At 34.3% G+C, this 27,778-nt stretch overlaps 1 protein-coding gene across 13 annotated transcripts in view; it reads right to left on the reverse strand.

Annotated features, from left to right (window-relative positions):
• Positions 1–27,778, reverse strand: part of LOC123684082 (inositol hexakisphosphate and diphosphoinositol-pentakisphosphate kinase) — a 35,071-nt gene that overhangs the window by 4,725 nt on the left and 2,568 nt on the right. For 3 of the 13 annotated variants that reach the window (XM_045623201.1, XM_045623264.1, XM_045623296.1), the window contains 15 exons: positions 16,515–16,712; positions 15,394–15,625; positions 14,326–14,480; positions 13,961–14,080; positions 13,282–13,472; positions 12,753–13,223; positions 12,615–12,700; positions 11,321–11,461; positions 9,763–9,997; positions 9,409–9,617; positions 8,876–9,351; positions 6,349–6,594; positions 6,066–6,286; positions 5,282–5,460; positions 1,417–2,322 (listed from right to left, as the gene is read on the reverse strand). In XM_045623201.1, the coding sequence (XP_045479157.1) occupies positions 1,417–2,322; positions 5,282–5,460; positions 6,066–6,286; positions 6,349–6,594; positions 8,876–9,351; positions 9,409–9,617; positions 9,763–9,997; positions 11,321–11,461; positions 12,615–12,700; positions 12,753–13,223; positions 13,282–13,472; positions 13,961–14,080; positions 14,326–14,480; positions 15,394–15,625; positions 16,515–16,712 (4,066 nt within the window). Of the gene's footprint in view, positions 1–1,416; positions 2,323–5,039; positions 5,085–5,281; positions 5,461–6,065; positions 6,287–6,348; positions 6,595–8,875; positions 9,352–9,408; positions 9,618–9,762; positions 9,998–11,320; positions 11,462–12,614; positions 12,701–12,752; positions 13,224–13,281; positions 13,473–13,960; positions 14,081–14,325; positions 14,481–15,393; positions 15,626–16,514; positions 16,713–16,874; positions 17,036–19,363; positions 19,849–26,269; positions 26,414–27,778 lie in introns of those variants that run through there. The other 10 variants (XM_045623271.1, XM_045623247.1, XM_045623255.1 and 7 more) reach the window with 10 other exon arrangements.

The raw sequence follows: 27,778 nt of genomic DNA on the forward strand, positions 1-27,778 counted from the left end.
TATGGGCTACAGTCGATGTCACCCTACACATTTACGGAGAACGGAAGGTACGGTTTTATAGAAAATTTGGTTTCATGGGTATAATCCAGTAGACATGTACCGGGTTTTTCACCATAATTTGACCCCCCTCTTAACTTTGTTACTAAAAGAGGTACAAAAAAATGTTTTCAACAAAAGTTCCACGAAATCGACTAGTGTTTTTTAAAAAGATTTCAAAAATGAAATATATACAAAGTGGGCTACATATTGATAGCAACTTCATTTTTTCAAATGGAACACCCTGTATATTTTTCTATACTTAACTAGATCTTTTTCCCCAGATTTCGAATATATAACATATGTTTGGTCTATCTCTCTGATTTTGGGTACCACAGAGTTTCAAATTTTAAGAACCACCTAGCATGCTCAGTAATCAGTTTTCAAGTGGTAGGCTGCGATAACGCAAAATGCCTTTTTTGAGTTATCTCGTTGTTAACGATATATGACATACGTTTTTTACTATAAATTGGAACTCTAAAAAGGGTATTTTGAGTTATCGCAGCCTACCACTTGAAAACTGATTACTGAGCATGCTAGGTGGTTCTTAAAATTTGAAACTCTGTGGTACTCAGAATGAGAGAGATAGTCCAAACATATGCTATATTTTCGAAATCGGAGGAAAAAGGGCTAGTCAAATATAGAAAAATATACAGGGTGTTCCATTTGAAAAAATGAAGTTGCAATCAATATGTTGCCCACTCTGTATATATTTCATTTTTTGAAATCATTTTAAAAAACACTAGTCGATTTCGTGAAACTTTTGTTGAAAACATTTTTTTGTACCTCTTTTAGTAACAAAGTTAAAGGGGTGGGGTCAAATTATGATCAAAAACCCGGTACATTTTACCTGGAAAAAATCCCAAACTGAATGAAACTTCCACATGTTGTTAGGAGGGAACTTGAGGGGGGCTGTAGAACCTCTACATTTCCTTTTTTCAGTTTTTTGCTCATAATTTCTAGACTCAGCTCAAGAATGTCGCGGAAAAGAAGCTTTCGAAGTGTTGAGTGACAATTTGATTTCTTCAATTTTTTGTTAGTTTGTAAGTACGACATAATATTGTATTTTGTATAACTAAAATAAAAATTTCGTATCTACTTTTGTTCACTACACTTATGGATTTGAGATTAAACAATGTAACTTATAATTCTCTAAAATTGTATATCTTTAAAATTTGAGCTCCTAGGTAAAAATGAATACTTTAAGTGAATTCATGATATCAAATTTATATAGAATCAGCTCGAAAAACCTTGACACCAAAACAGCTGTTCCCCCGTGATAATTGTATAAGATCAAAAAGGCAATTGAATCAATGCAGTTGACAGTATATTTTAATGAATCTCCTCTAGAAGCGCATCAATATCAAAATGGTTACTTACCGGAAACGCTGGTGGCGCTAGGGATCATATCCCTTAGATTCGGCGCGCTGGAACTTCCCGAAATTACAGCGGTACTAAACAAAGAGTTGGTGCTCCCCAAAGTGGTCCTCTTGAATGGAAATGGACAATCCCAGCCAAATGTAGGAGTCTGAATCACCCTGAAGTAATTCATCTGACCGGCTATACTATGACGATGGCGCTTTTCTGGTGAGCTGTTCGATTCTGTATAGGACATGCAAGGATTTGATGTCACACCAGGTGATGATGGTTGCGAGGTGGATCGTACTTGTTTGGGATACATGGTGTTAGGCGGAGATGTCAAGAAAGACAAAAGAGTTGAGGGAGCCCGTCGAAACCACAAATTGTCACATAAGCAAACCGACACGGAATCATCGGCTGAACCTTCCAAAATGTTCTCATCTACAGTTGAAGCGTCATTATTTTTTTCTAACCAACATGATCCATCCGAGCAGCATACAAGTTCTTTATCGAGAATATTTGGATCCGAGAATGATCTCTGTTTGTACTTACGAAACTTGCATTCGTTATCAAATTTGTTTATTATTTCTTCTGCATAAAATGTATTACTGCGCGGCCTGAATGTAATATCACTCATGGGCAATTCGTTTGTACTCATCCTAGAATTTGAACGATCTTTTTGATTCGATGTGAAAATCTCTAAATTCAATTCAGTCAGAGGTAATTCATTTGTAGAACTTTGTGGTTTAGACTGGCTGTTAATATCAGTTAATGTTTGGGTATCTAAATCGATTGTACTTGTACTTGAAAGTGATCTTTGAGACACTAGTTTTGGTCTTGCTTTGACATTGGGAGAATTTGGTGGATTTATTATTATTATAGGCACTTGAGGTAGAGATATGTGAGATTGATCATCCTCAGATTGTTCTATTGTGAGGTAATATTTTAAAATGACGAGCAAAGGCGAATTATTAAATGTTGAATCGTTAGTAATAAAGGAAGCCAGGCAGGCAGGTAATGAAAAAAGAAAGAATTAATTTTATATTCACAGAAAGCTACTTTAAAGTAAAATGACTAACGAAAAGAATTGAAATGAAAATTTCGATCTCATCCACCAACATTTTTATTAGAATATAATGAGGAGATATCTTGACAACATTGTTATCCACGATTATGTTTGAAACTGGAAAGTTGTTCACGAAGTCCTGGGGTCCGTTGCATCAAACTACTATGCAATATTTCACTCTGCACTTTTCAAATGAATTACTTTGCATTCATAATTGTAATATGCGAAGTGAAAAGTCAAGACCCCAAAGTAGTGTAACGAAATCGCAAGCCCTACGCTTCTGCCTGCACAAAAGAGGGGGTGTCGACGTAAAGGGCAGTCAGTGCCGTACACTCAAGTAGATATAAATTATGGAAATAAATTAATGTAGTAGTGAAAATAAATTAATGTAATAGTTGAAATAAATTATCTGTAAATAGTTGTTTATGGTTGTGTATCGGAAATAAATTAGTGTCAGTAAGAATTACCGATTTAATTAACCGAAAAACGTAACAATAGTTTGGTGCAAGAGACCCTAGTATTGTTCAAAACATTTCTTTGTGTCACAAGATTAGTTTTCACTTTACAAAGTAGATAAAATGCAAAATAGTTGGATGCAATAGGCCTATGGACATTAAAGTAAAGTCATAAAAATATTATTTTGTCAAGATTATTGATCAAAATTAAAATAATTTAGTGTTCCTTTTTTATGGTTGAATTTAGTACTGAGAACTGAGATCTAATTTCAACCATATAAAAATGGAATATGAAATTATTTTAGTATCTCTTTCAATAAAAACTGATCAGAAGTACATTGTGATTATTATTGACTAGTAATAATTATTTCTTATTAATGCTGTAGCATTGCTTTAAATACAGAAAAAAAGTTTTACTTCATCCGCAAATTTTTTGTATGAATCAATAATACCCAATAACAACAATAAAAAATAATTATTTTTTTGGAATAAATGTTTTTGACCTCCTTAAAACAATTAATATGATGCATTGAATAAAATTAGTAATTATTAAAATTTGCACGTCAAAAAACCATCAAAGCAAGCACATGCATTTGAAACAAAACTGCTTTTATTATTAAATTTTTTTTTATTTGTAATCATATTGGAAAAAAGAAGATGATTTGGAAATAAATTTCTCTACAAAAGAAGGGGGAAGTTTTTCAATCTCTGTGCCTGTAATTCATTCAGTTGGAAAATTGGTCAGGTGAAGAAAAAGAAACAAAAGCAGTTATGTCATTTGTTGTAAGGAATGACAAGGATTCATAGAAAGGAACCAAAAATATATCAAACCCTAGAAGGCGCACCTGTAGGGTAACATATATTTTTGAGGATAGTGGTGATGCACCAAACGCATAGGATAACCAGAAAGACGAGTTTGAAATATATCAACTTGACTTTGATTATGCATAAACCCCTTTTCGCTTAATGAATATAATCCAGTTTTTATTTTCTTTACAACGATTTTACTCAGTTTAGCATATACCTAGAGTATTTATTATAAGGGTTGCCAAACTTCAGGGTATTATTATAAAAGTACCAGTAAAATTATTTGTGAAAGACATAAAATAGTCTGAATATTGATGGTTACTATTCAGTTTATCATATACCAATTTTACAGCGTATTTCACTTTTCATCATAAACGCGTTTCTTACTGTCCAAATGAATTTTACCATATATTCCAAAAGATCATAAAATTTAAGTGAGTCTGAGTTCACGACGAAGTTCATTATGTTTTGTCCGCATTTTTCAAAACACACTTGAATTATTTCAATGATTTCTTCTTGTTTGTTAACGCGAATTATATGAACAAATAAAAAATATAAAAATCCAGAGAGCTAAGGTTGGGGCATATACATGTTAAAGAGATACCTTCAGTTTTAGTAGGTTTGTATAAAAAAAATCAGAACAATAGAAAACTCAAGCAGAATATCGAAAAAAAAATAGCCAATAATTCCGTAAATGAGATTTTGCAAGTAAATATAAAATAACAGTTTCAACCTTAATGCTAAATTTTGTGTCATCGCGTCATCAGAATCATAAAAAATTCATTCAGAATACCGAAATAAAATTGTGAAAGCACTGTAGTGCCAATTGGCGTATAAATGAATGAACGCTCAAAAACTCTTTAGTTCTCGTCAGTGCTTTCCTTCTTTTTTATGTCCTGGTTGAATTTTCTTGGATTTTGCAAATCACTTAATAATTATCCCAGAAGTTTGGCAGCTTTCGTAGTATGTAGTAGGCACCTTGCAACTCTGACTCACAAGTGATATATTCTTTCAAACTGGGACCTGAATAGGGTAGGTACAAATATAATTAATGTAAAATGTGCCTTAGAAAGTGAACAAGCCGAGTGAATTCAAAACTACAAGTAGCATAGTCCAAAATCAAGTTGAATATATTATACGAAAATCATTGATATAATGTTCTTTACCTACTTCTGTAAAAAACTGAAAATTAAGTATAATAAAAACACCCAAAAAAAAAAATTCAACTTGAATGATGAGTTTGTCTTCAATGATAATTTTTGTAGGATGAACGACCTGATGCTCTCAACAAAAATACGTATGTATGAAATTCATACCTGAGCTATTAACAGCGTCCAAACTTTGATATTGCACTTTTTTAGCTGTTTGGAAAAATTAGTCATGTTAAAGGCAAACCAGAATCTACATGCAGAATATTTAAACTATGAAATAATCTATTCAAAAGCAATGAAATAAATAATTATTTCATAGAGGATACCGTTGATATTGTATTCTACTTTTTAAAATTCCGTGCTGAAGTAAGAAAACTAACTCCATTAATTTACAGATATAATTTTACCTTTCTCTTTTTTTGGACTCTTGTTGTCATAACTTTTCGATCTTGGTTCTGGATCGGGACTTAACGTTCTATTTGCCATGTAATTTTTACCATTCTTACGTTTTCCTTGTTGGGCAAGTTCTTCATTTAATTTCTTCGCCAAATGGGCTGCCTCATGTCCACAAACCGTATGAGAATTTCTGTTATCAATGGAATGTTAGTAATTGAATGAAAATGAAGGAAGTTGGTGTATAATTTTTACATAAAAAAAAACACGACAATTGAAGCAATTAACAAAAATAATCATGTGTGGCACAATGCCTTCTGTTTGTTAGGTTGCTGAAATTTACTTGGAACCACTAATAACCCAAAACAGGAAAAACATTGAGAAGCGCTGTTATTTTTTACAAATTTTGATGGTAATTCGAAACTTGCTTTGAGAAGTGAAAGACAGAAAATAAATATAATTCAAACAGCTGGCGACAATCAAAGATACTGTTCAACAACATTTTTCTAAAATATACTACGAATTTTACACAATGGTTCACTTTTCCTCCTGTTGATGGAAATAACAAACAAAGAATGTTAAAGAAATTATAAAACAAAAAATGTGTCTTAGTATGAAACGATCAGTTGATCGACTGGCAGACTCTTGTATTCTCCAAACTCATTGTAAGTGATAACTGAGTTTCAGTGGATAAGAAATAATACTCCTTAATATGCATCCACAAATAGGCTCAGATAATTGGCAGTGCCCAAAGCCAATAACTCATTAAAAACATTAATTGTATATTTCCTTACTTACCCAATAGGAATAGGATCACTAGTTTTGACTCGGTATTTGCGATTCCCGGAATTGATAGGTGAAAATAAAGAGTTATTGTATTTGGATTCTAATGTTTCTACTGATGATTTTGAGGTAGGTTTATCTTCATCTAGAGTTGATTCACTCTCCTCATCTATCCTTAACGAACATTGGCTTTTAGCATCCTCTGGAGGAGTAGGTGTAGCTGAATTATTAGAACTCTAGAAAAAATTCAACAATATTCATAATCGGAGCTATAAAAAGTGAGTTTCGTTTCTCTTACAGAAGATTTAGTACTAGACGATTCATTCCTTGAATGGGGTCTGAATCCAGGACCAGGAGGCAGATTCTTCTGGACACAACAATTCACACCAGGGCTAAAGTGGAGTTCCACATGGAATCTTTCTTCACTTGAAGGATCTTTGGTTGGATCTTCATACAACATAATTACAACTTGGGACATATAATTAAGCTCTGATACCATGGAGACATACTCCATAGCCCTCCGCCATTGCTCGTCATTAGTTATCTAACATAAGAATATAATTTTTTCAATTCAATACTGACCTCATGACAAAGAGATGAACAAGAGATTTTCACTAACAGGCCTGATCTGTTTAGTCTATTTGATTTTGTGATTAATGTAAGCATACAATTCTAAAGGAAATGGTAACTGAAAAATCGTCGTTAGATTATGAGATTGATAGCTGGTAAGTTCCTGAATCTCACTAATAGATGTGTAATATTTTAAACAATCGTTTGAGCAAAAACAACTGCTAGATAAGTGCAGAAAAAAAAAGGCCGGTGAGGAAATAGAGTTGTTTAAATGATTAATTCCCGGTACTTTTTTGGCATGATAATAAACCAAAATATGTTAATACTATCAGGTGTGTGAATAAGTCTTTCCCGTTTTTTGTAAGAGATGGCGCCACCAATACTGTGCGAGTATTTAATGGTTACATATGTCATAATCAAAGCTTATTCATCTGTCAACAATTCCACACTAACACATTAGTTGAAATTTTTTCGCATCATAAATTTTTGAAATCGTGAAAATGTCGAAATTTGAGCCGAGTCGACGTCATTTGCGGGAAGTTTCACTTTATTGGTTCAATTTGAAGAAATCTGCTGCCGAGGCGCATCGGTTGCTTCAGGAAGCTTATGGAGAAGGTTGTATCGATGATTCAAGTGTTCGCGGATGGTTTCGACGCTTCAAAAGTGGCGATTTCGACGTGGAAGACAAGGAGCGTTCCGGGCGGCCGCAAATCTTTGAAGATCAAGAATTGGCGACTTTGCTTGATGAAGATTCGTGTCAAACGCAAGAAGAACTTGCTGAAGCATTGGGAGTTGACCGAACAACCATTTCCAAGCGTTTGAAAGCCATGGGAATGATCCAAAAGCAAGGAAATTGGGTGCCGTACGAACTGAAGCTGAGAGACGTCGAACGGCGTTTTTTCACTTGCGAACAGCTGCTTCAGCGACATAAAAGAAAGGGTTTTCTGCATAGTATCGTGACTGGCGATGAAAAGTGGATCCGTTACGATAATCCGAAGCGAAGAAAATCATGGGGACTACCCGGCCATGCATCATCATCGACGGCCAAGCCAAATATTCATGGCGCCAAGCTCATGCTCTGTATATGGTGGGACCAGCTAGATGTGGTTTACTATGAGCTTCTGAAACCGAATGAAAGGATCACAGGCGAGGTCTATCGACGACAATTGATGCGTTTGAGCCGCGCACTGCGAGAAAAACGGCCACAATACTCCGACAGGCACGACAAAGTTATTTTGCAACATGACAATGCTCGCCCACATGTTGCACAGCCGGTGAAAACATACTTAGAAACGCTCAAATGGGAAGTCCTACCCCACCCGCCGTATAGTCCAGACATTGCTCCGTCTGATTACCATCTCTTCAGATCGATGACGCATGGCCTGGCTGACCAGCACTTCCATTCCTACGAGGAAGCCAAAAAATGGGTGGATGACTGGATAGAGGCCAAACCGGTCGAATTTTTTCGCAACGGGATTCGTATGTTGCCAGAAAGATGGGGAAAAGTTGTAGCTAGCGATGGCCAATACTTTCAATAATTCATTTGTAACCATTTTTTCACAATAAAGGCTCAAAATTTGAAAAAAAACGGGAAAGACTTATTCACACACCTGATATTTTATCCAATTGTAGAAGACTACCAATAAAAAATGTAGAAATACCAGAGGGAAGACCATTGATGATGGAAATAAAATTCCCATACAATTAATTTCAAATAGACTGAAAACTGAATACATAATTTTTCATGAAATATTGAGAGTTATGCCAGATATCAGCTATGAAACAAATAAAATGGATAAGAAAGTTCCTTTCCTAACGCTGCTTCAGATATTACAGGAATCTTTTAGAATTAGCACATATTTTCAATCTTTTGTTGTTCAATTTATATGAAAAATAATTTCGCTTGAAATCTGTCAGAATTAATTCACACCTGGCTAAAATATAAGAATATTGTTCATTTCATGAAATATTTATATTGATTTTGATATTTTTGATATAGTATTATTACATCAGAATAAATATGTATATAAAGAATATCCCCAGATGTTTGCCTTGTGTGTAATTCTTCATTGAAATTTGAATTTTCTGGCTTTACAATTATTAACTATTCTCATAACTCTTCAGTATATTGTTGAATATTTATTGTCTGTTTCTTGTTGACATTTCACAAATCGTTTTTCATATGAAATTTGAATTATTACTAATGAAAAATATAAGTTCCATCTATAAATCAAACAAGTTTTGATAATACTCACATCTAATAATCCTCCATGCCTTAAAACAGTTATCAAAGAGTGTACATGACTTTCACTAGTGAAATACAGTCTTGTTCGTACATGTCTACCTGGACTTGACACACCATGGGAGTATCTAGGATTCAACCTATTAACAGTCTCTTCATTCTCCTCAATGTTTCTCTGTAAATCAGCTTTAACTTTCTTCAACAACGGAGTGCATATGCCTTGTCCTATAGTCAATTTTTCCTGAGCAGAAAGCCCATATTCCTGTGGTATAACTATGTCAGCCAAATATTTAGCATACAAATACAGCTCCTCAGCTTGTTCGAATTGTAAAGTATGCTGATTATGCTGAAGATCGTATTTAATACAATCATATATATCAGGTATCTTGCTTATATCAAATGTCTTGTTTTTGGTAAAAAAGTCTTTTTCAATTTTTCCCCAACGCCGTCCCATCAGTTCCCATGTTTCTCCATGATAAAGAACGGCATCTGAGAGGATATACAAATTTATTAGGTTATGAATATTACTTGGTTGCAGTTATGTACCTTTGGTTTTACTGTCATCTTTTTTTATCTGAACAATTTCCATCAAAGATTTTATTAACGAGTGAACATGTTTACAACATTTAACAGGGTTTTTCACGAATTCCAAAGCAGCTGCTATGCTTGAAGAATTGCATGGATTAATCATATCCCTATCTTCTTGAGTAAAATCACGGTCCAATTGCATCAGTTCATGTAACCTGGATTTACACCTACAACAGAAAACTCGCAGTGAATAAGTTTACTCATCTTAATCAGAATTTTCAGTTAATATAATAATTTAGCAATAAAAATCAGTTTAATGTTGAAAAATATGGCATTTAATTTGATTTAAAATTACTCAAACAATGTACTTACATGTTTTGATATTTACTGCTATCACAGTCGTTATCTAGAAGTCCATTAGTGTTTGCGCTTTTTACCATTTGAACTAATATCGGGGTTAACTCCCCTTCTAAAGCAAGCAGCCCCTTCGCGAAAGCCGCTGCAGTCATTTGTACCCTTCCTTCATCAGATGCATATATTTTGAGGTCATGTCGGAATGTAGAATGAAGTCTCAATAAACCCAATCCTTGGGCTCCTGAGTATTCTCCTGTGAAAGAGAATATGGGATTGAAGTGCCTACATCTAATATCTGAATTGTTTAATGAGAAATAAGACATATTTTTTCACCCTTTAAGTGGTATGCAAGAAAATAATGGATTACTTTCAATGAAACTTATGAAAGGGAACAACCAATAATTTTTTATGTTTTTTTGTTGATGATTTATTATTCCAAATACAATATAATTTTAAGCAATATAATCAGTAACATTAGAAGTATCACACCGAGAGAATCATATCTGGCACTGGAATTACTAAATATAGAGCATACAATGTCAATGTTTAAATTTTTTGTGAATAAATCGGTGAATGAGACAAATTCCTTCTTCTTCCACCTTATTTTAAGATATATTTATTTTCTGTTCAACTCTCATACCATCTCTTTGATGGTATGATTGGTAAATCAGGTGGGCTCTTTGAATTTGGCTTTTCGTTTTTTACTCACTTTGCATATTTTTTCACGTGATCCCTCCAGTTTCGGCGTCTTCATCTTAAAAACCGAACGATACCCTGAAATTTTAGTTCATATTTGGTCTTGTAGTGTTATTCCCTTTGTTATACATGAGATTTTAATCTCTGTGTTTCTTAACAGGCTCTTTGTTCTAGAGGTTTCAGCTGGTCAATATTGACCTCACCGAGGTTAATATGTGTTCTGCTGTCATACGTTTGTTCTTCCAAATTATTTCTCTCAAACATCCAGAGATTCTAGATGGCTTATTCTTCTTGATATTGATTTTTTCAGCTGGATGCCATAGAAAGGTAAACTACCGCCGTAAAAGCGAAGTTATATGTATGTTATATGTTGAGGAGCATGTACAAAGGACTGTTGGAGTAATAGTTTAGAAAAGCTTATCCCCACTTCTCTTTATTTGAGGTAGTATAGCAGCTGCATGTAATGTGAGTAATTTTTTACCAAGCCCTTTGCTTCCTTATCTAGAAGGCCCCCCATTATGGATTTCCTTTAATAAGTTGGCGTTTTACCATTCACCTGAATGTGTGTAATAAGATGAAAAGCAGATTGTCCACTTTACACCACTCTCCAGTTACTACAATATGTTCAATGTGCCAAATACTATATTATAGTTTCATTCTTGACGTAAGACTATCATATTACCAATAAATTAAGTTGGAAACATGATTAAATCTGGGTGTAGCACTAATAATATTTCTGAATATACAGTGAAATTAAATGAAATTCATAAACATTGCTGCAACTTAAAGTAATAATGATGTAAAACATTGGAAGTTTCTGCATGCCTAGTTATCAGGTGTGGAAAATGTTTTAATCAAAAATAAAAAGCTTAATACCAACCGGCCAGATGTCTACCTTGTCCACCAGGATACATGCATCGGAATATACGTCCCAATTCTTCTGCCTGTATTCTACCAGCCGGAGTTAATTCTCCTCCCCACTTCAAAATCAACACTAATGATGGTTCAGCTGGTTTATCTACTGGAAGCATGTACATTACTACATTACAGTTTAGACGCTTTTATAGGATAATAACATCAGATGAAATACGAAAAATACAGAATTAGCTCTTTAAAATATCCACCATCAGGCCTCTACAATTCATTTCAGTTACAGGCTGTTTTGTTGCGAAACAGAAGAGTCGACGGTGGATAGAGGGCAGCAAATTGGTTCTGTGAATTATAGACAAATCGCTTAGACAGAAGTAGAACATGTAACGTGTGTTACAAATAAATAAATTTATACTGGGCGTTTCGTAAGTTATGACCCCACTATAACTCTAAAATAAAACTCTCAATACTCAACCTTGGCGCCCTCTATCTAGTTTTTCCCTGCATTGAAATGAAATGATATAAAGTTGTGTATAAATAAATGAAAATTCCATAAAATCTTTTTGCAAAATTAAGACTTCACTATATGAAACAAGAAGAATGATAATGTAAGAAGGCAAACAGCACAAAAATTAGCTCAATTTCAAAGTTTCTTTACGGAATGCAGAGAATTAACCTCATCCTTTGATCGAATGATAAATTTTTTATCTACCTACTTAAAATTGGAGTGGCGAGTAAGATAAAATGTATTGCTGTGTTAACTTATCCGATTACTTATAGTTATATCAACCACAAAATCTCATGACAAGTTTTTTATCTTTTTACCTTGGATGTGAAACTTCCTAGCCGCTTCTTAATTGAAATTATCACTCATAACAATTTACATTTTTTTTTGGTTTTTATATACTCGTATGTACAAAGGATATTAATTTTAGTACTTATGTTTAGTTATAAAAATTTTTTTTAATTATATTTAGTAGCAAAATTGTTATTATTTTTTCTCAAAAGACTCTAACTCCTGCTGTACTTTTGTTTCAATAGATTTAAATTGTCGCATGGCACATTCAAATGAACTGCCTATTCTATTCCGTCTCTTGACATATACTTAACATGCCATTTTTCCTAACTTTCTGTTAAAAACTTCTGCAGATCTACGTAAAAGTATAAAGCAGAGCAAGTGGAAAGAATTAATTTTTTCAGCCAGTTGAAATCGGAGAAAAGAAAGGCGTCTCACTCAAACACGGCTAAAGAAGTTTCACTCCGTAAGTATAGTTAATAAAACTATATGATTCCAAAATCATTACCATCATCTGAACTTGAACCTCGTGGACGACCTTTAGGTTGATATTTCATTTGTACTTTCCTATTTATTCCTGAGAAATGTCCATACCTAGTAAAAAATAAATTAAAATAGGTTCAAGCTAGGTATATGCATAACTTACATCTCTAAAACCCCTTTCAACTGTTCCAACTTTCCTTGTTTTTCTTCAATTTCGGGGTCTGCTTCATGCTGTTGAATTTCCGCCAATAATGATCTTGCTATATCTAAAATTTCTTGCAACTGTTTTGGTCTTTTGAGTTTTACATGGCCATGTTTGTAACCATCATACTTTTCAAATATTTCAAAAAACTTGGGATGTCTAACTTCAACTTTCATCTTTTGCTTAGGCGTTCTATCACCATGTCTTATAACTCCAACTACACATCTGAGCTCCATCATTTTTCCAAAAGTGGTAGGTACAATTGGTGGGTCATCCAACTGAAATGGAACTGACCATGGAATGTGAAGGGTTGGTGCTAATTCTCTCAGAATCATATTTCCTAAAATTTTAGCACAATCGTCATAGTACTTGTTGGAATTTTTTACGAAACTAAAACCATTCACATCGCATACGAAAGATTTGCCGTTTGCTCTAAAATCAAATTTGAGGTTTAATAGAAGTATTACAATATGATAGATTGAAATTATACCGGAGTAAATCGAATCCACATACAGCTTGTTTGAATGCCAAGCAAACTTTCCTAGAAATTAATTTTTCAGCATTGTTCAAAATCACAGGATATCTTATTTCTTTGCCCTCTCTGTCCCTTTCGACTTTTCCATCTAGAGCTGGTGATTTTCGGGCTTCTGCATGAGCATAATCTGGTCCAACAGTATAAACCTAAAAATTAAATGGAGCAAATTGATTTTGACAATGGAATACATTACCTATTTGATACTTCTTATGGAAAGATCGTTTTTAATTTTTAATTTAGACTATTTTTGAAAAAAATATTTTTCTTTGAATGAAAGACCTATTGCCTATTCTAAAAGTGGATCTATATTTATTTTTGTAATTTATTTATTTATTGCTGACCCCCTTTTATATTCTCAAGAATGGAGAATTATGATAGGAAAACTTTAGTTCATGTGTTTTATTAAATTATGCACATGTAATATTCAATTTTAAGGTTCTGTACCATCAAAATTACTGAGGATTAATTTTTTCTCAAAGAATTTTTATTATCCAGTGTTGTTGTATTCTTGACACTACTTCAATAAGTCTTCAAGACCAAAAAGAGTATCAATAATGATACAGAAAATTGAATAATTTTTATACCAGATAAGTTTCATTATTACATTCACAAACAACCTACAATAAATGTTTACCTTTACATCCGTGCCATCGGTGGGCATAAAATCTTCATAAATATAACTGCCAGTTTTTCGAACTCTAGATTCAGGCGAATACACGCTACTTCTGCTGCCAATCTGAGAATAATAGAAACCCTTAAATTATTTTAGATAAAAATATCAATACTTTACACACTTACTCTACAAAACTTTTTAAATTAAGGATGCATACTGACGATATTTGATATGGATTAAAAAAAGTATCATGCCCAAACAGAACTCTACAGTCATCTATATACATAATACATCACAAGAGGAGATTATAGTTTAATTGAAAATGAAAAAAAAATTATATCAAGGAAGGATAAATTATTTTATATTGAAATATGATTGATACACACCTTGCGGAAGAGGCGTTGGCTACCACCGCCTGCAGATGTAGGATAGTAAATGTATATGTTATGATCCTCTGCAGATACAGGTTTTTCAACGAATGGTTTATTGAAAACAATACCATTAACCTCCACATGATCTTCAGACTCTACCAGTTCATGATCTGAAAAAATTATACTGAAAACAGTGTTTTTTGGTCTTCAATAATAAGATTGACCATAGTAAGCTGTTCCAAAGTACAATTTAACCCCAATTCACAGCTATTTCTCGAGCTTTGTATGAACCAAGTCAATCTAAGAATATATCAAGACCCTGATTAGAGGTTTGTGAGTCAATGCTCCATATTGATTCAGCTCCCGACCAATTTTTTCATTGCACACCTATATTACAGCCGCCAAGTTGTTTTGTATATAGTATTTCCATTGGAAATCGTCAGGACCTCAATTTATTAAAATATCTTCTTTTTTTGTTTCATCTTATGTGTATTAAGCAAATTTGCCTGTTTTGAACCTATTGGTCGGTTGTCACTCCAACGTTTACGTATATAGGTATTAATCAACGAAATTTATTGTAATTAGGCCCCTTTTGAAATACACATACCAAGAAATAATCTTATCATAAAAACATTTTTAAATTCATCATCAAAAATCAACTTCATTACTCGCCAATATTTCTCTTTTATCTGTCTTATATCGACTGATGCTCTGAAGTGGTAAAAAATGGTGCCGGAGACTGATAGGTAAACATTGTAAGCAAATTGAATGATATGTGATACTAAAACTATGCATAAGAACAAAGCAGCAGTTATACAAACGAGAAAACGAATTTCAAGAGAATGTATCGTATTCAAACTGATTTGAAATATCCATTACCTCCAATTTCTTCAGGATTCTTTTAGTTGATAAAAATAGGAAAAAGGTACTACAATTCAAATTTTTCTGGTAAGCATACACTATCATTGACTAAACTGAAAATGTCATTGCAAAATATTGACCAATTATTGAAGCATGAATTAATCGGAGACATAAATAATAACACAATGAAACAATTATTTTAAACAATATTATACAACTTACGTTTTGGATCAGGACTATCCCTATCTAACACAGCATATCTAGGTATTTCAATTCCTTCTGATTCTAGTATAGAATACACCTTCCTCCTATCTTGAATATCATATTGCATATGTAAATTATTGATGACATATGGGTTATGTAATTGGGCATACTGTATAGCTTTATCCAGAGGAAAACCTTTTGAATGAAATGATATGAGACAGTCACAAACTGGCCATTCTTCAACTGCTTTCTGTAATAAAAATAATATATTGAACTTGCAATGAAATTATAGCAATATTAGCAAAAAAGAAAAGAATAAAAATAATAAACGTATTTGATTTTTTTTATTTCTCATCTCATCTCCACTTTCCTCTATGGGTTCTCTCAAAAGCTCATATCTTGTGCTAGAGTAGAAGATAGCCAGTTTGTTCTTTGGAGGTCTCAAATGTTCCAACAAACTGGTGTTTTTTATTATGAATCATTCATCTCAAAAGGATTATGTTTTCAGCACATTTTAGGGGAATTCCCGCGATTATTACATACAAAATATCCAAATTACCCTCTAAAACAATATCTTCGAATAGATCCATACTTAACTACTCAATGTAGTTTTTCTGATAATTTCAAATTAATACTAATAAACTAATCCAATAGTAGCAATGAATTCCAAATTGGGGAGGACCATCAGGTAAATATTAATCCTCACTTTAATCGGCAAAATTTGATAAATCATTTTTAACTAAAGACAAGTCACAGTTAACTCAAGTTTCCAATGGAGTAAGAAGAGTGGAGCCACTAAATCTGAATTTGACATTAAGCTATAGTTAAGCAAAATGGTGCAAGGGGCTTCTATAACTCAAAAACAGTTGAACCGACCGATTACTATGATTTCTACATTCAAAAGGCATCACAATTTGATATTCAGAATTTTCAACTGAAAATAAACATTACTTATGTAAAGTTGTTCAAAAACGCAAATGTAATCAAGAGAGTTCATTGGAAATAAATTTATGATAACATTTTTTTTTACATATTTTCGAGATGAATTCTGCAACTTAAATGAATGTTGAATTTCCGACAAGAGAACATATGCTGGTCCACCAGTAATGTAGGTATACGTCATACATTTCACTACTTACATTTAAAATCACATCTTCAGGGAAAACTGTTACTTTTATGTATTCAAATTCTTGCAGTCTGGTGAGTATTTCTTTCATAGGTTTGCTTTGGGACTTCTTGGACATTGCACAAACGCCCACAATAACTACTTTTTCTTCATCGTCTAAGCTTGGACCCCCTAAGGAGTTGTCACTGGAGCCACATAGTTCTATGTCCCCCTGAAAATTTTTAGCTTATTAGAAAAGACGGAATAAACGGTAAAATAAAAGTAAAAACTATTATATGATTTGTGATAAAATTATAATATTCCACAGTAGATTTTTGCAACAAAATACATATATGTTATGAAAATATGAATATCTTTATGTTTGTAGCATTACCTCATCATTTTTCTTCAAAGAATAACTCAAGTAGGTATTACCATTGAAATTAAACATTTTCGAACGATACAAATTGAATATACACAATAAAATAACGAAGATATTATTTCAAATATTCATCAGTTTTTTTATTCAGAACAGAAACAAGCAGATACAATAATAAATCATATCAATCTATACATATGTTAACTTTATTATTGTTATTAGATCTACTCTCTTCATTTTTCTTTCATTGACTATCAAATGTAACCACTAATTAAAAAATTTGCATTATATTAATTTTTTAGTTTCCTTCAATGATTCAAATTAATTCAAAAATTATCGTATAATTCGGGTTGTTCATTGATATGAAGAAACTTATTTGAAATTTTTTTTTCCAAATAGAATATGGTTTAGGTACTCTACATAGTAACTCCTACATTGGAGTGGGTAGGTATATTAATATGTTTATATACTTTCAAACTGAGGATCAAATATTAGTTGTGCCAAACTACTATAAAAATGAAGTAAACTAAAAGCATTCTATCCATTTCAAAAGTTCAGTGCATGCTCAAGTTAGAATAACTAAAGGGTGTTGCTATTGTACCCCATTAATTGTTAATTCATTCCCAAAAGCGAAATGTTGAAGGATCCTCGAAACCAGAGAAAACATATCTGGCATAGGGTTCGAACTCCCGTCATCATAGTCGTACTGATTACGAGTTATGAGTCACTGATACTAGTGTATCAATGTTAACATTTTGTTTTAAAGAAAAAATATCAAATTTAGTCCAAACAACTATTGAACTATGCAATACTGAAAGTCGTAAACCTGATACTGAATACTTGATTATATATTTTTTTATTATACTTCATTTGTTTCACTGCATAAAGAGTTTTCTTAAATATCTTATTTATTTTTAATATGCTCCGTCAATTATTTGTAACAACATATTACACGTACATAAGTTGTCTAGATCTACATCTTTTAAATACATTTTATTAGGCCATAAATTTATGGAATATATAGATCTTGTTTATTTATTTTATTTTTATCTATCTACTAGATAGATCTTATAGAGCTTGACTACCACACCCGATATCCCCGATCTATCTTGTTTATTCACTCAAAGAATAAATATATCACTATTTATAATACCTGAGGCTGCGCAAACTGAAACTCGCCTTCAAATCTGTAAATTTCTTTTGTATCATACTGTCTATGAAAATAAGGGCCTTAATTATTATTATTATTAACTAACTCATAGGATGACGACTAAAAGAATTGATGAGAAAGAAGAAAGAACAAAAAAATATTTATTCAATTTATGAATACCGGGTGTAACAGGATCATGGTGCACGCCCCGTATCTCCGTTAGTTTTGAGGGTAATAGATTGGAATTTGGGATATCGCATATACATAATAAGTGGCACTTTTTGATCTATAAATGATTTTTTTTTCACTTCCGGTTTCGCCGGAAGTGATACCAACTTTCGATTTCTAAATGGGACACCCTGTATATTATTACATTTCTGAAATCTGCATAATTTTCTGAATCCAATGATACTACATCAGTAACATTTCAAACGTCGAAATTTTTTATAAGTTAATTTTTAGTTTTCCTTTTAAGTGTGCCATGATGGTTCCGATTTATTCCAATTGACCCGTCTAATACTAGAAACATCGAAATCCCGTCAAAAATACTATATTGCGTTTTTTATGAGCATATAAAGTTCAACGTAATCGTTTTTGGGGTAAAACTCAATTTTTTCAAATGAAACCATTATTGGTACTGTGGTAGGTACCATTTATTAGTACTACTCATAAGGAATTCGTCCATACCTTGTAATGAAATGTGCTATCAAAAGAAAATACAATTATATTAATAATTATATTCACATTAAAATGCTCATTAAATAAATAAACTTATTTTGAATATTCGACACGATAAAAAATTCGAATACTTGATAATCTCGTTTTAACTTGAAAAAAATATCTTTTTCGGCAACCGTCCGGGAAGTGCTCACTTCCCGGACGCTTTTTCTCTGAGAAAGTAGCATTTCCCGGCCTAGTCCGGAAAGTACGTACTTCCCGGACTAGTCCGGAAAAGAATCATAGAATCCATAGCAACCGAGATAACGGCTGACAGTTCATATGAAATTAGTTGTCATAAATTTGCATGGAACGCAGCAGCGATAGTGTTATTTTACATGGTTGCCGAAAAAATATTGTACGCAACACGCCCAAAAATGGTTTTTTTGGACTCGCAGACTTCCAGGACTCGCTTACGCTCGTCCTGGAATTTTGTCTATTCGTCCAAAAAAACCATATTTTCCGGACTTGTTACGTAAATTACTATTTGTAAAAGATTTGAAGATTGGTGAACAAGAAGTGAAATATATTTTTTTAAATAATTATAGTAATAGAAAAAATTATTGAAGATGATTGATGATTATTGATGATTTGTATATCGAAATCAAAAGATATAAAATGTCGCAATTATTCTTACCATAGTTATTTTCCTGTCTTAGGAATACTCCATCATCAACCACTATCGAAATTATAACCGATAAAAGTGGGAATCAGTCAAAGTGACTAAACAAAATATTTTCGTGTCCAAATTAAACCACGAGTTAAATAATTTCGGGAACGGATGGAAGTGTTGATAACCTTTTAGTGAATCCGAATATTACTCGAATATTGTAGAATATAAATAATACTATAACAGGATTATCATAAATATCACTGCTAAGAATCCCAAGAATAATACTAATAATACCGAAGTGATAATATTATTAAAGCGGAGCTGACCTTTTATCACCTAGAAAAGTTTACGAATAATTTTCTTTATTTGAAAAATGCGGAAGAAATCAAGAAGAATAAAAGACATTTAGAGGTTACTACGGAGGAAAACGCTTAAATGTATTAATGGAGAGACAATTTTTGTTTAGTGGCTTTGACACTTGATCGACATGTTTTTTGGCACACTGGAAAATTCTAACAATATACTGACTTAATTCGAGTTGCATCACATATGAACTGATTCATAGATTCTGTGTTGGAACTACCTCTATTGTTTTTCGGGAAAAGATAAGGATGAAAAAACATTTTTTCAAATTTATTTTCATAGAACAGATTTTTTCACTTTAAGGATGAAGCAAAGTACAATATTCAACTGAAAAATATTTGACTAAAATATTTTGTCAACTATTGAAGATAACTGGATTAAAAATTCAAAATTAAAAAAAAAAATACACCTAGCTCGAGAATCCAATTCGTATACATATTTCAAATACTAAAAATCAATTGAAAAAAGAACTGAGTCCTAGCAATTCGTTCATCTCTAGGGTCATCTCGCATGTTAAGTAATGAATAATAATAATAATATGGAATATTTCAAATTCTCAAGTTGAATTATATAAAATTTATCAGGTAGGCTCGGCAATTCACTCCTCAATATGCAAAATATAACCGGTGTGAAAGCAGCAAACCGAGATAGCAAACTTTGACCTTGAAATCCTCGTACGAGACTCAATGATTGGGCGGATTTCGATGCAAAAATACTTATTATTAAATGTGCCAAATTTGCGGTTTCTCGAAAACTATATATAGGATCGAATTCAAATTTGGAGGTGTCCTCCAGGAGCCATAGCGCCTAACAACTGCATATACGGCATTTACGTACACCTCAAGGGGGCCCATGGGGGGCATCAAATGTGTCAAATTTGAGGTTTCTCGAAAACTATACATAGGATCGAATTCAAATTTGGAGGTGTCCTCCAGGACCCATAGCGCCTGACAACTGCATATACGGCATGTACTTACACCTCAAGGGGGCCCATGGGGGGCATCAAATGAGATAAAAAAATTCGGTTTCTCGAAAACTATACATAGGATTGAATTCAAATTTGGAGGTGTCATCCAGGACCCATAGCGCCTAAGAACTGAATAAACGGCATTTACTTACACCTCAGTGGGGCCCATGGGGGGCATCAAATGTGTCAAATTTGAGGTTTCTCGAAAACTATACATAGGATCGAATTCAAATTTGGAGGTGTCATCCAGGATCCATAGCGCCTAAGAACTACATAAACGGCATTCACTTACACCCCAAGGGGGCCCATGGGGGGCATCAAATGTGTCAAATTTGAGGTTTCTCGAAAACTATACATAGGATCGAATTCAAATTTGGAGGTGTCATCCAGGATCCATAGCGCCTAAGAACTACATAAACGGCATTCACTTACACCCCAAGGGGGCCCATGGGGGGCATCAAATGTGTCAAATTTGAGGTTTCTCGAAAACTATACATAGGATCGAATTCAAATTTGGAGGTGTCATCCAGGATCCATAGCGCCTAAGAACTACATAAACGGCATTCACTTACACCCCAAGGGGGCCCATGGGGGGCATCAAATGTGTCAAATTTGAGGTTTCTCGAAAACTATACATAGGATCAAATTCAAATTTGGAGGTGTCATCCAGGACCCATAGCGCCTGACAACTGCATATACGGCATTTACTTACACCTTAAGGGGGGCCATGGGGGGCATCAAATGTGTCAAATTTGAGGTTTCTCGAAAACTATACATAGGATCGAATTCAAATTTGGAGGTGTCATCCAGGACCCATAGCGCCTAAGAACTGAATAAACGGCATTTACTTACACCTCAAGGGGGCCTATGGGGGGCATCAAATGAGATAAAAAAATTCGGTTTCTCGAAAACTATACATAGGATTGAATTCAAATTTGGAGGTGTCATCCAGGACCCATAGCGCCTAAGAACTGAATAAACGGCATTTACTTACACCTCAGTGGGGCCCATGGGGGGCATCAAATGTGTCAAATTTGAGGTTTCTCGAAAACTATACATAGGATCGAATTCAAATTTGGAGGTGTCATCCAGGATCCATAGCGCCTAAAAACTACATAAACGGCATTCACCTACACCCCAAGGGGGCCCATGGGGGGCATCAAATGTGTCAAATTTGAGGTTTCTCGAAAACTATACATAGGATCAAATTCAAATTTGGAGGTGTCATCCAGGACCCATAGCGCCTGACAACTGCATATACGGCATTTACTTACACCTTAAGGGGGGCCATGGGGGGCATCAAATGTGTCAAATTTGAGGTTTCTCGAAAACTATACATAGGATCGAATTCAAATTTGTAGGTGTTCTCCAGGAAACATAGCGCCTGACAACTGCATATATGGCATTTACTTACACCTTAAGGGGGTCCTTGGGGGGCATCAAATGAGATAAAAAAATTCGGTTTCTCGAAAACTATACATAGGATCGAATTCAAATTTGGAGGTGTCATCCAGGACCCATAGCGCCTAAGAACTGAATAAACGGCATTTACTTACACCTCAAGGGGGCCCATGGGGGGCATCAAATGTGTCAAATTTGAGGTTTCTCGAAAACTATACATAGGATCGAATTCAAATTTGGAGGTGTTCTCCAGGAACCATAGCGCCTGACAACTGCATATATGGCATTTACTTACACCTCAAGGGGGCCCATGGGGGGCATCAAATGTGTCAAATTTGAGGTTTCTCGAAAACTATACATAGGATCGAATTCAAATTTGGAGGTGTCATCCAGGATCCATAGCGCCTAAGAACTACATAAACGGCATTCACTTACACCCCAAGGGGGCCCATGGGGGGCATCAAATGTGTCAAATTTGAGGTTTCTCGAAAACTATACATAGGATCAAATTCAAATTTGGAGGTGTCATCCAGGACCCATAGCGCCTAATAACTGCATATACGGCATTTACTTACACCTTAAGGGGGACCATGGGGGGCATCAAATGTGTCAAATTTGAGGTTTCTCGAAAACTATACATAGGATCGATATTTGTTGCACCCTGTGCCATCCCCTTCAACTTTTTTGAATTTTCACGCAATTTTATATTTTGAAAAATTATTTATTTCAATGTGGTTTTCAGTATGTGTCTTTCATCATGATTTGTATATGCAGTTGTCAGGCGCTATGGGTCCTGGAGGACACCTCCAAATTTGAATTCGATCCTATGTATAGTTTTCGAGAAACCTCAAATTTGACACATTTGATGCCCCCCATAGGCCCCCTTGAGGTGTAAGTGAATGCCGTTTATGCAGTTCTTAGGCGCTATGGGTCCTGGATGACACCTCCAAATTTGAATTTGATCCTATGTATAGTTTTCGAGAAACCTCAAATTTGACACATTTGATGCCCCCCATGGGCCCCCTTGAGGTGTAAGTGAATGCCGTTTATGCAGTTCTTAGGCGCTATGGGTCCTGGATGACACCTCCAAATTTGAATTCGATCCTATATATAGTTTTCGAGAAACCGAATTTTTTTATCTCATTTGATGCCCCCCATGTGCCCCCTTGAGGTGTAAGTAAATGCCGTATATGCAGTTGTCAGGCGCCATGGGTCCTGGAGGACACCTCCAAATTTGAATTCGATCCTATGTATAGTTTTCGAGAAACCTCAAATTTGACACATTTGATGCCCCCCATAGGCCCCCTTGAGGTGTAAGTAAATGCCGTTTATGTAGTTCTTAGGCGCTATGGATCCTGGATGACACCTCCAAATTTGAATTCGATCCTATGTATAGTTTTCGAGAAACCTCAAATTTGACACATTTGATGCCCCCCATGGGCCCCCTTGAGGTGTAAGTAAATGCCGTTTATTCAGTTCTTAGGCGCTATGGGTCCTGGATGACACCTCCAAATTTGAATTTGATCCTATGTATAGTTTTCGAGAAACCTCAAATTTGACACATTTGATGCCCCCCATGGGCCCCCTTGAGGTGTAAGTAAATGCCGTTTATGTAGTTCTTAGGCGCTATGGATCCTGGATGACACCTCCAAATTTGAATTCGATCCTATGTATAGTTTTCGAGAAACCTCAAATTTGACACATTTGATGCCCCCCATGGGCCCCCTTGAGGTGTAAGTAAATGCCGTTTATTCAGTTCTTAGGCGCTATGGGTCCTGGATGACACCTCCAAATTTGAATTCGATCCTATGTATAGTTTTCGAGAAACCGAATTTTTTTATCTCATTTGATGCCCCCCATGGGCCCCCTTGAGGTGTAAGTAAATGCCGTATATGCAGTTGTCAGGCGCTATGGGTCCTGGAGGACACCTCCAAATTTGAATTCGATCCTATGTATAGTTTTCGAGAAACCTCAAATTTGACACATTTGATGCCCCCCATAGGCCCCCTTGAGGTGTAAGTAAATGCCGTTTATGCAGTTCTTAGGCGCTATGGGTCCTGGATGACACCTCCAAATTTGAATTTGATCCTATGTATAGTTTTCGAGAAACCTCAAATTTGACACATTTGATGCCCCCCATGGGCCCCCTTGGGGTGTAAGTGAATGCCGTTTATGTAGTTCTTAGGCGCTATGGATCCTGGATGACACCTCCAAATTTGAATTCGATCCTATGTATAGTTTTCGAGAAACCTCAAATTTGACACATTTGATGCCCCCCATGGGCCCCCTTGGGGTGTAAGTGAATGCCGTTTATGTAGTTCTTAGGCGCTATGGATCCTGGATGACACCTCCAAATTTGAATTCGATCCTATGTATAGTTTTCGAGAAACCTCAAATTTGACACATTTGATGCCCCCCATGGGCCCCCTTGAGGTGTAAGTAAATGCCGTTTATTCAGTTCTTAGGCGCTATGGGTCCTGGATGACACCTCCAAGTTTGAATTCGATCCTATGTATAGTTTTCGAGAAACCGAATTTTTTTATCTCATTTGATGCCCCCCATGGGCCCCCTTGAGGTGTAAGTAAATGCCGTATATGCAGTTGTCAGGCGCTATGGGTCCTGGAGGACACCTCCAAATTTGAATTCGATCCTATGTATAGTTTTCGAGAAACCTCAAATTTGACACATTTGATGCCCCCCATGGGCCCCCTTGAGGTGTACGTAAATGCCGTATATGCAGTTGTTAGGCGCTATGGCTCCTGGAGGACACCTCCAAATTTGAATTCGATCCTATATATAGTTTTCGAGAAACCGCAAATTTGGCACATTTAATAATAAGTACTTTTGCATCGAAATCCGCCCAATCATTGAGTCTCGTACGAGGATTTCAAGGTCAAAGTTTGCTATCTCGGTTTGCTGCTTTCACACCGGTCAAAATATATGATTTTTGAATATACGGTCCTGTTTTTATTTCTTTCGTGGTAATGTGATGTTATCAGCTGAATTTAATAACTTTCTGTTCAACTTTTCTTCATTCTTAAACCCTCAGCACCTACTGTGTGTTGAAACACTTCATTAAATATTGATAAGAAGAATGTATGACGAAACTGTGAATTCTTTTCAAACTAGATTTAAATCGAAATGACGTAACCATCTCGGAATATGTAAACTGTTAGTCTATTTTATTTGCTTCATAAGCAAGATTAAGTACACACTAACAGTTGATTTTTCGGAAAAATATAAACTTATTTATTTTAATTCATAACATAATATTGAAAGAAGAGTATGGAAATAAATTTCGGAATTGAAGTCCTTCAATTTCTACATATTTCATAACTCTCAATAAGATATTATTTATTGCTTTTCTAATCATATCCAGATTGTCTCTTATATCTGCGCAAGCTTCTTCTATCCTGTGTCACAACTGCCCCCTTGAAGTGTTTTCAATGGCATATATCTTATCTTTCAAATAATCCCACAGAAAATAATCGAAAGGAGTTAGATCCAGTGACCTTGGTGGCCATGCCACAGGGTCACTAATTCATTAATTGAAATTAAAGTTTCTCAAAGATTTAATTTTCAATACTTATTTAGCTGTAAAGCAAATAAACTCACTGTTTACATTTTCCGATATGGTTACGTCATTTTGTTTTAAATTTAATTTCTTGTTTCAAAAGAATTTACAGTTTGATTATGCATATTTCTCTTATCCATATTTTAAGCAGAGTGTTACGTGAGGGTTTTCGAATGAAGAAAAGTTGAACAATGGTATCAAATTTCATCTTAATTGGTCACAGAAAGATGATTTTTTTTTCATGAAAGTTATTATGTGATATTGGACGAAATATTGAACCATTGTTCAAAATTTGCAATGTTGTTTTATATTCAAAATATGCATTTATAGTGAGAAAAATGTTCAATTTAAAAAACATTCAAAACAATACATTGGAGAATAAAAAAATGTGATACTCCGTAAAAATATAAATTCGCCTATGGACTTCAAAAAGATCATAATTTTTCGTATATTCTAAATATCTCAATTTGTAATGATTTTTGCATTTTGAATTCACCAAATTAATTGAGTAATTACGAACATTCCTTGAGTATGCAAGAGTTCAATATATGTCACATGATAATGCAACTATCAATAAGATCGATCGAATTTTATATTAAAATATACAAATTTTCTACAACAATACCCCTGACGACTGGGAATCTTCCAAATCATAGTCATCGTACTCGAAATCCATTTTATACTGATAACAAGATCTCACTGTAACTAGATGAATAATATCTGGAAAGGAAAATCTGATAACACTTCATTAGAATGTTTGATTTTGAAATTGTTACATAATGATAGCTATCTTACGTTGGATAATCTCTATTGTGGGTGTAACTGAAATTGATTATTGGTAAGGCAAATAAAAGAACAGTAAATATGTTAATATAAACAGACCATCTTTAATTATGTGGATATAGAACAAAGATGGCAATGTTTCTGTTCATACAGAGTTAGTGAGTGGAAATTTCTATATAGCTATCCATATAAATGTTCAGGATCTGTAAATCATTTGTATACGATTTACTATTTTTACAATTATTATAGACTGGGCTTGTAAGACCAAAATAGTTTTCAGAGGAATGTTTTGCAAAAGTGGATTTTCTCAGCCTTTTTTTACCGATTTAAACGAATTTCAGTTTAAGGTTTTAGCGTTAAAATGTAAATTCGACCCGCAACTTTATATCTGAACAAGCAGCCCAAACTCTCCAAATAAAAAATCGCTTCAAAAAACAAACAAAAACTAGTATGTATATTTCTATTGCGAGTATTGACAGTAGAGGAAGCTTCGAGTTCGAGAACACATTTGTGATAAAAAAAATCGATTTCAAACTTCAAAATGCATTTCAGACCATTCTGAACAACTTTGGTTTTGTAAAAGCTTCAACTTCTACAATTTCTGTTTTATCCGTTTTTGATGGAATTTGGTTTGGGTGTCTTATTTGGGCTATAGATTATCCGATTAACAAATTTCAGCTATCCGTTGAGCATGCGCATGTGGAATTCTTGGATTTTCAATATTTTGATGTTCATGAAATTCAGCATGGATATTAAGGTTGAGTCATGAGTATTTCCGTGAAAAACGTGAAATTCCAAGGATTTGAAAATTTCTCCTTTTACCAGTCCGATTTCAATGAAATTTGGTATAGGTTTGCTACATAAATGGTTCCATAGAAATTTCAGCAATATACGCTACAGGCTGAACATGCCTACATTATGATTAATGAATGTGTAACATGCCCAAAAATAACATAACCACTTTAAAGGGCTGATTTTAAGAGCGAAAGACAAGGGGACATAGTGCCACACCCTTTGGCAAAGATTTTTTTGCTGTATTATACCTTATATCTTCCTTAGCAAAACTATGAAGAATGCCTTACCGATTACTGTGGAAAAGTTTACATGCAAGTTGAATCAACAGATAAGTCAGCACTCGTTGAAGATGCTTTCACCAACAGACACAACAACCTATTCTCAAAAACACAAATTCTTTGAAACATCAAGAGCCACTGCTCATCACATCACTGTACCCTGCTACGACTGACAAATTTTTCAAGCCATTTGCCACAAATGGCTGGTGCATGTAAAAACAATGAAAATCTCATTCTGGCTAAATTTTGAGCAAGAAATAATGAATATCTTCCCGAAG

The sequence above is a fragment of the Harmonia axyridis genome, chromosome 1, assembly GCF_914767665.1.
Source record: "Harmonia axyridis chromosome 1, icHarAxyr1.1, whole genome shotgun sequence".
NCBI lineage: Eukaryota > Metazoa > Arthropoda > Insecta > Coleoptera > Coccinellidae > Harmonia > Harmonia axyridis.